Here is an 18,279-nt window from a genome sequence, read left to right on the forward strand (position 1 = left end):
CATACTTTGCTTTCATGTGGGTGCTGATACCTATCAACGCTGAAGTGGATATATAAATATGAGTTTCTGAATGTCGTTCCTTTGACTTAAACTTTTGTTCTTTCTGAAAACATTTTCTGCTGTAAATAAAGCTTTTCATACCCATACAAACAAATCCTCTGTAATGGACGCCGACCAAACGATATTTAAGGTGGTTTCCACACTAGATCAGGTATTCTATCAATAAAATCAAGATAACCGAAGAAAAGCCAAGATAACTTTATAACACATCAAGGAAAAATAGCCTTAATTAAAGTTGTCGCCATACGTTTATTTGAATTTGTTTTATTTCCTATATCAATTGTAACGTTAAATCACATATTATATTATCTAAAAAGAATATATTTAAAGTTTTTATAGATCTTTAAATATTTATTTCAAATAATATCTCCTAGTGCACATCTTTTCTAAAAATATGTTATATAGGATCTGCCCACGCCAAGAAGCCCGACAAAAGCGTCTTTTAAAAAGTCGGTTTACGTTTGAATTTTGCGGCTTAACTGGGTGATTTAACAGATTTTAAAGTCATTAGTGGGCTATTATGCTATTCTGTGTGCTCTTTTTTTATACCCGTTACTCGTAGAGTAAAAGGGTATACGAGATCCGTTGAAAAGTATGTAACCGACCATATAAAGTATATATATTCTTGATCCGGATCAGTAGCCGAGTCGATTTGGCCATGTCCGTCTGTCCGTCCGTCTGTCCGTCCGTCTGTCCGTCCGTATGAACGTTGAGATCTCAGGAACTACAAAAGCTAGAAAGTTGAGATTAAGCATACAGACTCCAGGGACATAGACGCAGCGCAAGTTTGTCGAGTCATGTTGCCACGCCCACACTAACGCCCACAAACCACCCAAAACCGCCACGCCTACACTTTTGAAAAATGTTTTGATATTTTTTAATTTTCTTTTAATTATTGTAAATTTGTATCGATTTGCCAAAAAACTTTTTGCAACGCCCACTCTAACGCCCACAAAACCAAAAACTGTATGTGCTGAAGACTCTCCTTCGCACTTCGAATAGCTGAGTAACGGGTATCAGATAATCGGGGAACTCGACTATAGCGTTCTCTCTTGTTATAATTTATAACGGTCTTCAAAGCTTCATCTTGCATGACAAGCCCTTCGTAGCCGCCTCCTCTCAGCAATTGTTAGAGTACTTTTAGTTATCTATAAATAAAAGGCTTCCTAAAGAATGGCAATGTTTGCGATTTCAGCCAGAGATTTCTTTTGCATACTGAAGATTTTGATATGTTTATAAATTATACACATTACTCGCAGATTAAAAGGGAAGGAATATAGTATACCCTTTTTCCTACGAGTAACGGGTATAAAAACTATTAGGTGCTTGCGCACCGCTAATAATAGCATGGCTATGGTTAGATTTCATATAATCTTTGTAGGATGCCACACGGATTGGATTTCCTTGAAGTGTGTAGTGCCCTACACATCTGAATACTAAAAAATAATGATTCTTGTGACCAAACGTATATATACAGGAAGAAGGTCAACATATAGGTTTTGATCTGATATTTTAAAAGAAGAGACGGGTTGATGCAGACCCTTAGTGACAATTTTTTACATTATTTTTCATCCTTTGTTTACAGGTTGCGCATACTTGGTATGTTTTTCCAAGTACGCCTGAGACAAAGTTACTGACTTCTTAGCACATTTATCATCACAAGAATTTAACTATCACGTCCAAATTGCTAAAAGCAAACAAATTCTTTTTGTTTTTATCTTAAGGTTTTATGAAAAGACTAATGGTTTACTATTTATTTAAGATAAATTAGATTCATGAATCCCATGGATAAAGGCAATTAGGGGTTTTCAACAAGTGGTTATTTCTGTACGCGTTGCACACACATGCACACTTAACTGCTAGAGAGTTAAAAAGTCTCCATTGCGATCAAGCTTTCACATTCCATCAGTGCGTCAAGGCCATCTGAACATTTCATAATCCCAAGGGCCACGAAACGTTTCAATTTTTTCACATTTGCAACGAATACGTGGCGTTGTTGTGAGGTGGCACGGTGAGAGCGAAAGAGAGATTCCGTCTCCTTGGGCGTCTGCCTGGCGCCGCTTTGACCAGGCCGCAAATGAGCGACCCTTTAGCCCTCACGAATCCGGCGGCTGCACTACCCCCCAACATCACCACCCTTAAACACGCACACCACGTTAGAATACCGTGGTTGGGGGAGAACAATCTATTTACATTTACACCAAATGTTCAAATTTATTTATCGGTGGGGCTGCGGGAAACCAGTAAAAGATTACGTGTGAGGGGGGCGTGGGGGGGAAGATGGGGGAATGGGGGGAATAGGAAAGGAGTGTAGAAGCAAACGTCGAGCGACGTCACGCAAAAGTTGTTTGCGTTGGCGAATAGCGCGCAAAAGTAGGCAACGTTATCTGTTCATTGCGGTGACTGTGTGTGCCGTAAAGTGGGTCGGTGAGCGGAATGTTTACACACATGACCGTGCCATGGGAGTATGTGTGGTTGCGAGTATGTGAGGCATGATGAGTTCTGTATGTTGTTTTTCTTGAACAAACTTTAATTGTTTTTGATTTTCCTAAGGATTCAAGTGCCGCGAGTTTTATTTCTTGTTTGTTTGCTCATCTTAAGGATGATTCAAGGAGGTGCAGAGACAGTTTGCCTTTTTTGAAGCCATTTCAAACGCCCAGTTGGTAAAAAAAAATAAGAAAGCGGAAAGGAGCATAACAGAAATGGTTCTCTCTTGGCTAATTAGATGTACATTTGTTGAGCTTCCCCTGAAAAAGAGGGGAATTCCAAGTGCCATCCCAAACTCATTCAGTTGAATGACAAGATTCTTTTTGACTGTAGAAATTAAAACGAGAACACTAAAAGGATGAATAAAAGTTAGACAATCTGTGCACAGTGTACGGCAAAACCCCTTTTATTGAGTAAACAGCGGAAACCCTAAACTGTATAGAATACCAAAACTTTAAGAGGATATGGCTCAGAAAAAGAATCCCAAAAACAAGTATTTAAACTAATTCTTCTTAATTAACAATAGGCTCTTTAAGCGTTTTAGTAAAAAAAATATTTGAATAATTTGATTAGTGCTAAAAACATCTTGGTATAACAATCCAGTTCAACCAGGATTTTAAGATAGAGCATAGTGCTATATTTCGTGGCAATGGCATTTTGAATTCATATATGTATGTGTGCGTAAATATGGAAGTTTAAAAAGTTGTACACAAATGCTCAAAGGTCAAATACGTACTCTCATAAGAAGTGTAGAATGAGGAATTTATTTAGTTAGAACTAACATCATGTTTCGTTACTTAAACTTTGTTTATATTACAATTTAAATGAATAAACATCATTTGATATAAATATTTTGAGTGTAAAACTCATGGAGACAGTAAATCCCACATTCTTTGCTAACTTTTTCCACTTGAAATTGAGCAACGGCCAATGCCAAAATGTCACGTACTCTGGGGCACAGGGAGCTACGTGTAAATGTCAAAGATATGCTGAGGGATGTGTACTCGAAATACCGCTAATTGTTGCACATGCGACGTACTCCATAGCACACTTCACTAGCCCCTTCATTCCCCAAACATACATTCAAACTGTGTGCATTTTGCTTAAAGCCCCGCCACAAAGCAGGCTGCTCGTGCAGCCTCTTTCCGTTGGAAACGGTCCCTCTCAACTACGTTTTGTGGCTCGACTCATCTGCATGGCAAATTGAAAATTGCGCCCATTTATTTCATTATAGCAAAATGTTTTTGTCTTGTCCTATTCAAATAGCCGTGAAATTGCATTTGATTTTGTCTGTGTTAAGTTGCGAGAAGCCAGAAGACCCATGAAAATCGTTGCATTATTGATATCGAATTTCTGTTTTAAGCTTTTTGGCTGAACAGTGTTTCAGTTTCATGCTATATACTATGTATTTTGTTATACAACTCGTATGTCAAGATTATTTTAAAGATTTTTAAATTTCACTACATTTGTTTAATAATATGCCTACTATGTAAATGTAGCCGCGTCAGTCCGCATGAACGCTTAAAACGCCAAAATAGTGCTCATTTATTTTAAAAATGTTTACATTTTTTTAATTTGTCTAGCAAATTTCCATCGAAATGGCAAAAAAAAAGTTACCCATACCCACTCTAAACGCCACCCCGTGCTGAGTATCTAATATTCGAAGCACTCAACTATACCGTTCTCTTTCGTTTGTGCGAATCCATTTGCTGTACTTTGAGCCAATCCTAAACACCTACACGTCTTTGGAAATGGAAAATTTATTGTAATGTATAGTATTTTACCACGCAACTGAATATTTATACATCCCTTCTCCTTTTCCTATTTCATAGAGTTTAGTTTACACAGCATTAGTAAAACAATTGAATTGAAATGACCCGTATTTTGATCGCCAAGCAACCCGCTTTACTTTAGTTTCATAATATATTTTACTTTATTTTTATGGCCGTAAGCTAAAAGCTGAAAATGAAAACAGGAAATGCATGAAAACTGAGTAAGCTAAATGTGTGTGCTGGCTGCGATAGTAAGGTACAGTAATATTTTCGCACTCAATGCGATTAGATAAGGCCAGAGAAAATTTAGGAGAAGGAAAATCAAACAAATGGATTGGTTCATAGAATTAGCTTCTAATGAAACTTTTTACTGTAGGAGGTATTAGTAGACTCAGAAAAAGAGTACATTAAATCAAGAATGATTCTCAACACCTAACAACAATATTCCTCATATAACATTTTATCAACAGTGATAAAATCATAATTAATATTCTAAAAAACCATATCTGACCATATCTGACCATTAAGCTCACATTACATATACATATGTATTTAACAATAAAAAGGAATTTGTTGTCTGCAAAAAGGTTTAAGTGCGGAAGAAGCGCTTTTTACATTTTGGTCTATCTGCTCGTTCTTTAATTATGAACATCCACAGAAAAATGTTGTTTAATGCACAGATAAGCCACACTGGCTATATGTGCATTTCGCGGTAATTATATAAAGGAATTTTATTTTCGTATATTTTCCCTCTGTTCTACTTAGCTTTGACGGTAATTGAATTCATTCTAATGGACACCTAATGCGGTTATCTCGTCGCACTGATAGGAATTACATAAGGCGCAGTGGGAACTCACATGTATCTTAAGAAAACCTTAAAAAAAAATAAAATGTATTCCTTACATAACCTCATTAACATTTACTTACTACGGGGGGAGAAGACTCAGACCTCGACCGATAAGCATTCATTCTATGCCTCATTATAATTTTGTTAAATGTTATGTAAAGTGAGTGCCAGTCTGCATCTCACATCAGCACTTTCTCTACAGCGCCTCATTGGCGGCTGTTCGGTCCCAGAGGGTTGTCCAATGGCTTTCGCTTACAATGACGTTTTGACTTTTAATTGTGTTTTAAAGTGTTGCGACCGCCCTTTGAGCCAGGCGGTTGAATTTCGCCTGCACTTGGGTCACTTTCAGGCCATTTGGTTTTGATTTAGCTCGGCTGTTGGGTCATTTGATGCCTAATTAAATTTAACGATGACGTTGACTTCTTCCTCACTGGCCTCTTGACTTGTATAGGGAGTTGTGGCGAAGGGCGGTGTTATTTTACATTAACGAGGTGGATTCGATTTCTAAATAGTTTTTTGTGCGAAAATTGAAAATGTATGCCGAAAAAAAATTCTCGCCAAAACTGAATATTATTTATGTAGATCGGTGCCGAACTGGCACTGACTAACTTAATGAATGATATGTCTATCATAAAACCAAAACTATGCGGATAAGCACATAAAGCACTGTTTTCGTTTAAGAGTTTTTACTCTTCTTATCGGGAATTACTTGTTATACTTAAGAACACTATTTGAATATAACCAATTTAAGGACAAGCAAAGTAAAAGTTAAACAGTTTTAATTAATTTCAATTTCAAGTCCATTTTTAATGTATGTTCGCTTGCTGACTTATTAACTAGTTAATTTCGTTCTTTCGTTTAAGTTCGATAAACAAATCTTTTAAAATCAAAAGCGTTTACTAACATCAAGGCTAGTTGGTCGTTATACCCGTTACTCGTAGAGTAAAATGTAAAAAATGTTTTGATATTTTTTCATTTTATTATTAGTATTGTACATTTTTTTCGATCTACAGAAAAACTTTTGGCCACGCCCACAAACCGCCCAACCCTGCTACGCCCACTCTTAACAAAAAAATTGTTTGCTATTTTTCCACATTTTTGTTAGTCTTGTAAATTTCTCTCGATTTGCCAAAAATCATTTCGCCCACTCTAACGCCCACAAACCGCCAAAAACGGTCAGTGTTGAAATTTCCCCTTCGCACTTTCACTAGCTGAGTAATGGTATTGCTGAGTATTCGGGGAACTCGACTATTGCGTTCTCTCTTGTTTTTTTCTAGAGCAGCAAGCATAACTCTTAAAAAAGTCTCTCCAGACATGAATTTTCCACCACCTCAACTGCTTCGATTCACGTGGCACTTAGGGGAAGTGTGTAAAAGGATTCTGCAGCAGGACGGCAGCTAATAACAGGATTAACAAAGCAGGAAAATTGAATTTTATGCCAATATACTTAACCAAGCGCTTAAAGAGTCATTCGGCTCGTGGATTGAAGAATCAAAGCGAAGCTCCGCGACGGGTCGGAAGGGTGGGGATGACTTTGGCGACGAGCAAACACAAAGTCCCAAACGTAATTTTCACGAATTCATTGAACTGCGTGAGTGTGAAAAATAACAATTTAGATAAATATTGCGCGGGCGACCTCCATCGGCGTCGTGGATGCCTTGTCATACACGGCGGGAGTCAACATCGGCGACAACACAGCTCAGACCTGACCGGCTAAGGCGAGCTCTAGACGGCGAGCACATCGACCGTTGACACAGAAATCATATTAATATAAATTAACGATGTGGAAAATTTAGTTTAGTAGTGAAACCCGAAGAAAAAGCGGCAGTCACCAACGCCAAGTCAGTTGTATGGCTCACGTCGCCAGCTCATCAGTCAAAATGTCCAGGCAAGAAAATCCCAAAGGGACCATGCCGATTCCCATATCCCAACCCCAATCTCAATCTCAGCACTGAGGGATTGTTTTGGTTTCCCACTTTTCTGTCCCTAGCCCCTGGTGTAACAGTTTGAACTGTATTAATCTCCATCTGCGTATATCTTCAGTTCTTTAATTAATTGGTCTTCTTAATTTCAATGCACTTTATAAAGCACGTGGGACGCGGAATTGGTGATAATATTCGCCTCATTTTCATCGACATAATCATAATCCGATTACAACTACAGCATCCGAGACAAGCACACGGTGAGGTACCAACATGTTGAAGTACCTACATGCAAACTAAAAAAAGAAAAGCGGCTTTGCCCTTCGAGCGGATTGGATTTTACAAACTTTTAGATTGCAAATTAAGGAGATGTTTCAACTAGGCAGTTGCTTATGATTTCTAATTTAAAATACTAACAAGAGAGTATCTGATAACCGTTACTCAGGTGGTGGAAGTGCAAAGGAGAAATTTCCACACTGACAGTTTTTGGCGGTTTGTGGGCGTGGCAACATGAATCGACAAACTTGCGCTGCGTCTATGTCTCTGGAGTCTGTATGCTTAATCTCAACTTCCTAGCTTTTGTAGTTCCTGAGATCTCGACATTCATACGGACGGAAGGACAGACGGCTATTGATCCTGATCAAGAATATATTTACTTTATATGGTCGGAAACGCTTTCTTCTGTCTGTTACATAGTTTTCAACGAATCTAGTATACCCTTTTACCCTACGAGTAACAGGTATAAAAATATCAAGTTCGTCAGCATTTTTCCTACATACATTTTTTATATAACTTTATAAATTTACCTTACCGTTAATTTATTCTTATATGAATCGGCCAAAAAAATGTCATGTCCCTTAATATTTCTTTTAAAACCCTTTTGATTTATTGCTGATTAATGTTGAATAATATGAATTAATAGAAATTATTGAAAAATTAAAATAAATTCACTACATCTGTCAAGATGCTACCAGTATAAAAAAATATAGTGTATTTAAAATAGCACAGCAGCCACAACACTGTCCGATTCGCAAAAACAAATCAATAGGTTTTTATTAAAATGATTTTACAATTTAAATTTTGCTGACACGTTTAAGGTGACAGTGGACTGTGCTGTTTGGGAATGGGCTCGCCTTTAATCACCATGGCAATACATTTTTCGGAATTCAGAGACTCGTCATAAGTGCCAAAAGTTAAGGACAAAAGACGGGCTGCGTACTTTGGTGGTTTGAAGAGCTTTGGGTAAACAGGGGATTATAGATAGTATTACATTGCAACAGTGAGGGTGCATGATAGAGTCTTGGGTTTAACGATAACAATAACCTTGCAAACGACGTTAAAATTGATTTTAAAAAACATAGAGCCTAGCGCTTGCGTTCTTGGTAGAATTCTCGGATCAGCTGGCGCAGATAGCGCATTTCGTTGCGACGCTCCTGCAGAGTGCGACGAAGCTGCTCGTTTTCTTTAGAAAGAACATGCTCCTCGCCCAGCACGTTCTCCATTTCAAGTTTCTTTTTCTGGCGGTATCGTGTGGCAGCGTTCTTGTTTTGCTCCTTTTTCCGGATCCTTCGATCCTCTACACCTCGCCCGTAGGTGCGAGTACGATTTTTTGGCTTGGACGCAGACTGCTCGATGGTTGTTTGAGCTGGCGAGGAGCAACGGCTGACAGGCTCTGGAACCCAGTCCTCGTCGGCGTCGGCAATGCTGCTGCACACTCCGCTTCCTGTGCTTCTGCTGTCTACCGATGAAGACGCCTGAGACTCGCAGTCCTCGTTGAACTGCTGCCAGTTGGTGGATACCTCGAGCTCCTTGGCACGCATATTGACGATATCATCAACGAGTTGGTTTTCGCGGGCAATTTCGCTGCCGCCTATCCAGTTGTTAAAGTTAAAGGGCGTGGTAGATGCTGCGTTTGAAGCATCAGGAGTATAGCATTGCTGCAATATTTAAAGTTTCATTAACAACATATTTCCAATACACACTCATATTATAACTTACCACCTTTTGCTCGGTCTTAACGAACACGGGTTTTGGCGGTGCATCGCCTAGCTGTTTGTAAGCATCGAATTGGGGCGGAGACTGCGGCGGCGTTAATTGCTGTAGAATAGTGGATGAACCATCATTGAGCTGGTAATCCGCGGCAGTAAGAAACGAAACCGCGTCAGAAGACGCAGCGAATTGTACTTTGTTTGCGGGTACTATGGCCTGAGTTATAACATCGATGTTGGTCTGATAGCTGCTACTCTCATAATCGACGCCGTTTAACGTTGCCTTTTGGTCTAACAAACATTCTAATAGAAGACGAAAATATTAATTTTAACACTTTGAAATTCAAATATACATATAAATAAATATAAAGGACAATTTTTTTTATTTTGTCGTTTGGCCAAAATTACAATTACAAAACCCTGTAGAAACTAATTCTTGACAATTAATACTCACTTATACTAGCGTAGGTAAAATGTAAACTAAATGTTGATATTTATTCATGTAAAAATAAAGAGCTTTGGAAAATGTTCCTCTTATCTGCTGCATACTTTTCAATAAATCCAGTATACCATTTTACTTTACAAGTATAGGGTATAAATTTCATTATTCAATATTAAAAGTCAAAAATAATCAAAATATAAATTACTAGAAAAATAAATATTTAAGAAAGTATTTTGTGTGAGCAATGTATAAGGCCGTGTACTTCCCCCCAACCGTTTACATATTAAAAAAAAAACAAGAGAGAACGCTATAGTCGAGTTCCCCGACTATCTGATACCCGTTACTCAGCTATTCGAAGTGCGAAGGAGAGTCTTCAGCACATACAGTTTTTGGCGGTTTTGTGGGCGTTAAAGTGGGCGTTGCAAAAAGTTTTTTGGCAAATCGATAGAAATTTACAAGACTAATACAAAAATTAAAAAATATCAAAACATTCTTCAAAAGTGTGGGCATGGCAGCTTTGGGCGGTTTTTGGGCGTTAGAGAGGGCGTGGCAAAAAGTTTGTTGGCAAATCGTTAGAAATTTACAAGACTAATACAAAAATGAAAAAATATCGAAACATTTTTCAAAAGTGTGGACGTGGCAGTTTTGGGCGGTTTGTGGGCGTTACAGTTACACTGACAGTTTTTGGCGGTTTGTGGGCGTGGCAACATGAATCGACAAACTTGCGCTGCGACTATGTCTCTGGAGTCTGTATGCTTAATCTCAACTTTCTAGCTTTTGTAGTTCCTGAGATCTCGACGTTCATACGGACGGACAGACGGACGGACAGACGGACGGACAGACGGACGGACAGACGGACGGACATGGCCAAATCGACTCGGCTACTGATCCTGATCAAGAATATATATACTTTATATGGTCGGAAACGCTTCCTTCTGCCTGTTACATACTTTTCAACGAATCTAGTATACCCTTTTACTCTACGAGTAACGGGTATAACAAGAGAGAATGGTAAAGTCGATTTCCCCGACTATCAGATATCTGTTACTCAGGTAGTGGAGGTGCGAACCAGAAATTTCAACATTTTCAGGAATATCGGTATAATTGGGGTAAACAACAAAAATAAAAGAATATTAAAAATTTTGGGGTATATTAAAATTTGTAAAAAGTGTGGGCGTGATAGATTTGTTCTGCTTGTTGGCGTTGGAGTGGGCGTGGCAAAAACCATTTTTTTTTAAATATATAGAAATTAGAAGATTAATAAACAGGTGAAAAAAAATCAAAAATGAATGCCTGTTACATACTTTTCAACAAATATAGTGTACCCTTATACTCTACGAATTTTCCTGCATCTTTATAAGCGCTGACTAAGTTTTATCAAATCTAATTTTGTTTGTCTATATTTTTTCACTCTCAATTGAAACTTATTTCCATTAAAATGAAGGACATAATCGTATACTCGTATCTCGTTCTGAACTTTAGTAAACATTTACATATTGAGTGTGGAATATTTTTCTCAGTATATGTTTGATTTGCTGTTGTATTCAATTTGCTTATATTAAAGAGCGACGGAGACATTTAATACTGAACAAAGTTCGACATCAGTTTCATTATTTGTTACAAAAGCACCCACAATTCGAATACAGAATTTTTTCGCAGAAAAGTCCGATGGGAGTGCAACCTTCCAAAAGCATAGTTGCAACACCTGTTTGGCTTGTAAAAGCTGACCCAGCGATACCTTGGGCTGGGGTTGATTAGGCATTCGCCTCTCCCAAGATCAATTCTACATTAGCATAACAAGTTTCGAATCAATCGATATATATGTGTTCAATCTCCTCGCGAGCAGCTGCTTTTGAATATTTTTAATTCAGAGCAACTGTAACTACGTTATTCCATTTACATAAAAATGTGTGTAAACTAAAGCTGCCTAGCCCTGGATAAAGTTATATAAAACACCACATTGTGTTGTGCATTTCAGTGCAGCAATAACAGTAAGGAAGTGTAATTAGTTCGTGGTTAAAGCCATCCTTTAATAAGTTGACAAATTAAGATGAACATACCTACTTTGATTCTTCTCTCGATTCGATTACAGAATATATACAAAAATATATGCCACTTTGTTTCGTCAAAGCATCTTCTTAACATCGTTATAATATATTAATTAGAACGTATAAACGTACTATTTGTATATTTAAGTATATTTTTGAAATGTAATTAGATTTAAACTTTTACCACCATTCGAAAAAAATTAATGAGTTACTTTTCAAAGTCCCATTTAATGTAAAGCAAACAATGTGGCCATTCGTATTATCAAATAAAGACAACAAATACAACTATATCGACAGTTCACACAGACATACGGAAAATAAATTTAAATATACATATATTTATATTAAATGAGAGCATGATTAGCGAAAACTTAGAAGCTAGACTGACTTTATAGGCAAATAATTGTGCACTCGGATTGTTTAGCCTAGAAAAAACATCGTAAGAGATGAAATCAAGGAAATGTATGTAAAACGTTTATTGTAGATCGATGTTTTACGATTTAAAATATTTAAAAATTGTATTATTGTAAATACACCTTGATACGTGAATAAATGCACATGTTTGTATGTTGTACGGGTATACAATTTTTATTTTCTAAACAACTTTTTGGATGTGTTTTATACTTTTATATACTGCGCCAGCTAATGCCAATGAAAATGAATTTTATAAATATAGAATTAAATGCTCCATAATACAATAAGAAAATTTTAAAAAAAGTATAAAGGAAACTGAATCGATCCAAAACAAACGTAACAATCAGCGGAAAGAAAATTATCATGATTAGTTTACTGAACGTTAATTTTATGTCTTGCAATTACTTATAACATATCAACCTATAACTCACCATAAGCTTGCATAAATATATATGTGCTCATTTTTGCGGCAGCAGTGAATCGTTTTGTCGAATATTGTTTTGCCCCAAAAGTGGTTATTAAGAAAATGAAAGCAATAGATGGTATATACCCACAAACGAGTAGAATGATATAAATGTTTTAGCCTAAAGCTAGCAATAATCAAGTAATAAACAAAAAGTTACAATAGCTATTTTAAAGCGGTTTTCTATACTATGATGATATAAAACTATTAGCAGTTAGGTAAAATCAAATCTCCAAATGAAAGTAAAAATCACAGAATCAATTTAGAAAGTACAAACAAAAAGCTGGAGAATGTGTAGTTCAGTTAGTAAATAAAAAAATAAAAAACAAAAACGGTACACAAAAAAGAGAACGTGGTAAAACGTATTTGAAAAGTATTTAAGGGTTTAAACTGTATGTAGGGATTTGAGTTATGGGTTTCTATTGCGCGTCTGTCCCTGGGATCCTGGTTTTCTGTCCGTAGGATCCAACTGCTGCCGCAAAATGGCCGGCGTGGTTGGAAATCTGAAGTTCCTGATTAGCGTCGTTTAACCAACTTTTGCGAGTTTATCACAATTTCACGGTTCCACATGTAGCGGTATCCACAGTGTGGTATCATGCTAACAAAATCCTTGGTGCCCGCACTCGAACTTTCAGGTGCTTGCAATGTTCCCGTAGGTCTGCCGATTTTCCTAAGTCCGGCTACATATAGTTTCCAATCGATGATCGCTTCAAGTGAAATCTAGCCGTTATGTTTTCCCCTGTGATTAGCGATAAGAGGTGCGAATGGCCTTCACTGCACAGCTGCCAACTCACTTCACAAACTTTGGAAAGCGTTATCCACTTTAATGCTTAAATGAACATTTTCTGCACTTTATTTTTAAAGACACCAGAAGAAAATCTGAATTACTTAACACATTTATTTTAATATTTATTTTTTTGATTGGCTTTTAGCGTTTAAAAAACGCAAAGACCTGTGGTTTTGTGTTCACTGCCTCTTTGCTTATTTGTTATTGTCTCGTTTTATATTCAGCAGTTTTCTTTGTGTTGGGGAGTCAATGCGTGTATTTTCAAGACGTATGAAATGCGGGGCGGCAATCGAAGTTGAAGCCGAGATTCAATCCGAGCGCTCGCGTCTGAGTAGCGATTCGTACTGAGTACCGACTGCAAACTGCGTATGGATTTTGCTCGGCTAACTAGCGGGAAAGAGCGAGCGACCGCCCCTGGAAAACAGCACAGCCCAAAGAGCGCCCTGCATTAAGATCAATCTGTTGGTTTATTTTGAGCCCGAGATGCTATCAGCTGAGACCAGCGGGCAATCACAATCAGAGCCAACGGACTCTGCACATTTATGGTACATATTTATGTTATTAGTTTTATTGATCTGCACCTGAACAAAAGTTAAACAAGCTGTACGGCTTTACTCGGGGATCTCAGACAATGTAATCTGGTTTATAACCAGATTTTTTTCAAATTTCTTACCAGAGGAACGGAAATATAACAGTCAAAACATTCTACTACAGCCTGTTTTTGAGCTTAGACTGAATTTTCTTTGCAGTCTGATAAACAAAACAAAAAACATTTTGCTAAAACAGTTTAAAAAAAAACTAATTGATTTTAAAACAATACATAATGCTATAGTCGAGTTCGCCGACTATCAGATACCCGTTACAGCTAGTGAAAGTGCGAATGGGAATTTTAAAATTTTTCTGGAATATTGATAGAAATAGGTAAAAACAATAATGAAGTGGAAATGTGTTTGGGCGTGGCCAAAATTTTTTTCGCAAATCGATAAAAATGTACACGACTAAAAAAGAATATATAAAAGTTTCAACACTTTGTGGGCGGGGGCGCAGAGTGGGCGCGGCAAAGAAATTTTTGGCCTACCGATAGAAACTTACAGGACTAATACAAAAATGAAAAAATATCAAAACATTTCTCAAATGTGTAAACTAATATGTGTACACTGTACATGCTTGAGACTTTAACAGAAGTAATCTCCCAACATCTTGATATAACCAAAATATATTGTCATGCCTTCATGGTTAAACACAATCCTTTTTTTAAAATTAATTTGTGAAATATACCTACGCCTTAGTTACAGCCTCAAAACGGGGGGCACGTCTTCCGTAAAAATTTACATTTCAAACAAAGGAGCTTCCTGCCCGCCCTAAAAATACCAAAATTATGATGGTCATAACCACGTGAAATGGTTCATTGATCGCAAACACTTTATATAAACTCAGTAACCAAATATACACTATTAGATAAAGCATCCAAACAAAAAAGAGAGCCCTAACCACCAAAGAATTGATCGAGTTCCTACCTGGAAAAGCATACAATCCAGCGGTTATCTATTGAATTCATAATGTATGAACCGAACGTCAGCAAAGAGTCAAGAGAGATTGCTACAGAGAGAATTGGAGAGCCCCACCGAACACTCGCTTAAAGCGTGATCAAGTAACGCAAAAAAACGATCGCAAAATGACTTCAATGCTCTCGACCGATCTGAGTCGTTGTTGTTCTTTTGTTGTTGGCCATTAAAGCGCTGGCTTGGGGCAACGTTGATCAACAAAAATAAAATGCACGGTGAAAACAATAATACAAAACCGCGCTCATGCAGAAGTTAATGAGGGCCAAAATACGCACACGAAAACAAAGTAAACTTGAAACCGGTTCCGCAACTTCACTTGTCCGAATTTTAGGTTCGAAACCATTTGATGTGCAAGCCCCTAACGTCTCAGACAATGAAATTCACTTGATCCTACACTGATAATCAAAAATGGAGCTGTAGGAACTAATTTTTTTTTTGTTTCTCATACCTTGCAAGGCACAACCCGCAAAAAAAAAGGACATTTACATATATAAACAAAAAAATTAATTTATACAATAGATGAGTTTTAATATGAATATAAATCTTTTTTACGGAAATTTTAAAGACGTTCAAAATTGAAATATTTTATTTTTAGTGTTTCACCATAGCCATACTTATTTATCGTATTGTGTATCTTATTATACCCATTACTCGTAGAGTAAAAGGGTATACAAGATTCGTTAAAAAGTATGTAGCAGGCAGAAGGAAGCGCTTCCGACTATATAAAGTATATATATTCTTGATCAGGATCAATAGCCGAGTCCATCTGGCCATGCCCGTCTGTCAGTCCGTCCGTCTCTGTCCGTATGACCGTCGAGATCTCAGGAACTACAAAAGCGAGATTAAGCATACAGACTCCAAAGACATAGACGCAGCGAAAGTTTGTTGACCCATGTTGCCACGCCCACTCTAACCCACAAACCGCCAATAAACTGCCAGTTTTGAAGTCTCTTCTCCCCACTTGCAATAGCTGAGAAACGGGTATCAGACTTTCAACGTTATGGTCTCGTTCCTCGCCGGATATCTGTTATTTAGATATAGAATTGCAATATATTGAATATGCAAATAGAAAAGTGAGATGGCACATTAGCGCCAAATAGCGACACCTATGTATATATACATTTGTATATTGCTCGCTCTCTATTGACTCTCTAATATCATGGACCACAGTACGCCGAAAAAACTTCTAAAATAAAAGATGAGTCGGACAACTTAAGGTGCCCAAATTTTTTTTTGGCATATCGATAGAAATGTAAACCCTTTTCAGAAGTTTAGACATGACAATGCTTGCTTAATATCAACCTTCTAGCTCTTTTTGTTCTTGAGATTTTGATAATCATACGGACATGGCCAGATTAACTCGGCGAGTGACATGAATACACTTTATGGAGTCGGAAAAGCTTCCCTTTACTTGTTACATACACTTCAATGAATTTTGTTGCCCTATGATCATTAAGAGTTTCAAATTATAAATAAGTTTAGACAGGGTTTATTAAAATTTAAGAACATAAAAAATCAAAAATCATTTAAAAGATATTTTTATTGGCAAATGTGTAATAACTCCTAGCATATTTATTGTTCTAGATTTTGCGCATAACTATGCGTAGGACACAGGAACATTTATTCAATAAAAAAAATAAATAAACTTACCTTCATCTTTCAGGTCAAAGATCTGCACAACCATCTCCTCTTCGCTAAGCAACTCGAGGGAGGCTGCCTCGTTCAGGGTCAAAGCTTCGTCATCGCCAATAAGAGTAATGCCTTAAATTAAAAACCTTAAAAATCCTTCCAAAAAATCTAGCAAAAACCACCAACCATTTGCAAAGTTATCGTCATACAACCACTCCGTATCGTTTGGGTCAGTAAGCGGAAACAGATCGGAGCCCAAAACCGATGTTGGGGACTGCGGCTCCATCTTGAGGTCCCAGTACAGCTCCTTGGGCAACTGCAAACCCTCCATGGTTTGGTGAAATGATGCGTCCATGTTCAAAATTCAAGTCAGGGGTCAAAGATATGTTTTGTTTTGATAGTAAGAAATCCGGTTCGAAGAATGAGAATGGTTGTTTTTGCGGTGTTTTTTGCTGTTGTGAAGATGCCATGGTGGCACTAAAAAGTAAATAAACGAATAAAAATTAATTACTTCAGTGCACAGCCATCGAATTAAATTACAAGTCAAGGTGATAATAAATAGTCGCTACCCTATTAAAAAAAAATTAATTTATAAGTTTCGAGCATTTTACTGTATCTGTTATATTCTAATTATACCATTTACTCATGTAGTAAAAATTAAATGAATGTGACAGGTATTAAAAGGTGTCTACATAATCTTGTCAAGAGTCGATCTTGCCATGTCCGTCAGTTGAGCTAAAGCATATAGATTTTTATTTTAGTTTTCTTCGCCAAATTACATCGATAGCCAACAAATTTGAAATTTCTCCCTCGCACTCCTCACTAGCTTAGTCATATTCTAATAATGTTCTATGATAAGTTTAATGCAAAATCTAGAATGCAAACATAGAGTTGAAATCGGCACCCTTCTGTCATGGGGTGCGTCCGCTTGGCGTAGTCTGGTAAGTCATCCTATTTCCGCACGTGCAGGCGTCTTGCAACGCACTTTACACAACTCCAGACGACGATTGCGTCAGCCAATTTCTCTACCTTACAAACAGGTGGCATGCCTCACAGTTTTGATTTGCCACGTTAGCATGGTCAATAGAGAATCCATACAAGGCAATACCACTAACACAAGTACAGCTACAATAAATATGCAACGCCGAGGGCGAGGTAAATTGCGAAATTAGCGAGAGTTTAACTTGGTGCACACTCACGGTTGATTTTTATACGTTTCCATTTTGTTGTGGTTGGGCACCTAAGTGCTGGTTGTTTTTGCTTGCGCGCAAACTATAGAGCCATCTTTACGTTATTACAAATGCTGAAAACGTGGGAGAAAATAAAACTTGAACCTTTTTGCGTTTCATTTGGAACGATAATGAGTGCTGTTGGAATTAGTGTTACCAGATAGGGGAATGCCTTCCGCTACTTTTTACTAAATAATCCACAATTTTTCCACTCAAATTAAAAGCACACAAATAATAATAATACCTATAAAAAATTAAAAATTGAATAGCATTTGTTCAAGGTCTTCTAAGTGTGTAATATCTAATATTTTTCTTTTTCGGTAGTGAGCCCAAAAGGTATTTAAGTATACGGACATAGCGGTACCGAAGACTCTAGTCTCCTCATCGAGAATAAAACCGTATTCACGGCGATATAATAATATGCGGGTGTTCGAATACTAACTATTCGATACAGAGCGAAGCTGATTGTTCAATGTCTATCGATAGTTCATTGGTTTTTGTTCTGGGTATTCTATTCTCTAACTTACACAATATAGTTGCAGATAAATGGATAATACCGTTTGGTTAAACTTGTCCTAATTATCTACATTAAAAAACGCATAACACTTACATTTAAAGTTTACAGT

At 37.2% G+C, this 18,279-nt stretch overlaps 1 protein-coding gene across 3 annotated transcripts; it reads right to left on the reverse strand.

The window, feature by feature from the left end:
• Positions 1–7,951: 7,951 nt before the first annotated feature.
• Positions 7,952–17,795, reverse strand: LOC122613378 (activating transcription factor of chaperone). 3 transcript variants are annotated; one of them, XM_043787528.1, is made up of 5 exons: positions 17,624–17,795; positions 16,611–16,901; positions 16,446–16,556; positions 9,090–9,379; positions 7,952–9,025 (listed from the first exon to the last, which is right to left on the reverse strand). In XM_043787528.1, exons 2-5 carry the CDS (start codon positions 16,777–16,779, stop codon positions 8,453–8,455), a joined length of 1,143 nt encoding a protein of 380 aa, XP_043643463.1. In that variant the 5' UTR covers positions 16,780–16,901; positions 17,624–17,795; the 3' UTR covers positions 7,952–8,452. The 3 variants fall into 3 exon arrangements, with proteins under 3 accessions (XP_043643463.1, XP_043643462.1, XP_043643464.1); XM_043787527.1 differs by having other exon boundaries at positions 9,087–9,379; positions 17,624–17,794; XM_043787529.1 differs by lacking the exons at positions 16,446–16,556; positions 16,611–16,901; positions 17,624–17,795 and adding an exon at positions 12,412–12,556 and having other exon boundaries at positions 9,087–9,379.
• Positions 17,796–18,279: the final 484 nt, after the last annotated feature.

This window comes from Drosophila teissieri, chromosome 2R (genome assembly GCF_016746235.2).
Source record: "Drosophila teissieri strain GT53w chromosome 2R, Prin_Dtei_1.1, whole genome shotgun sequence".
Taxonomy (NCBI): domain Eukaryota; kingdom Metazoa; phylum Arthropoda; class Insecta; order Diptera; family Drosophilidae; genus Drosophila; species Drosophila teissieri.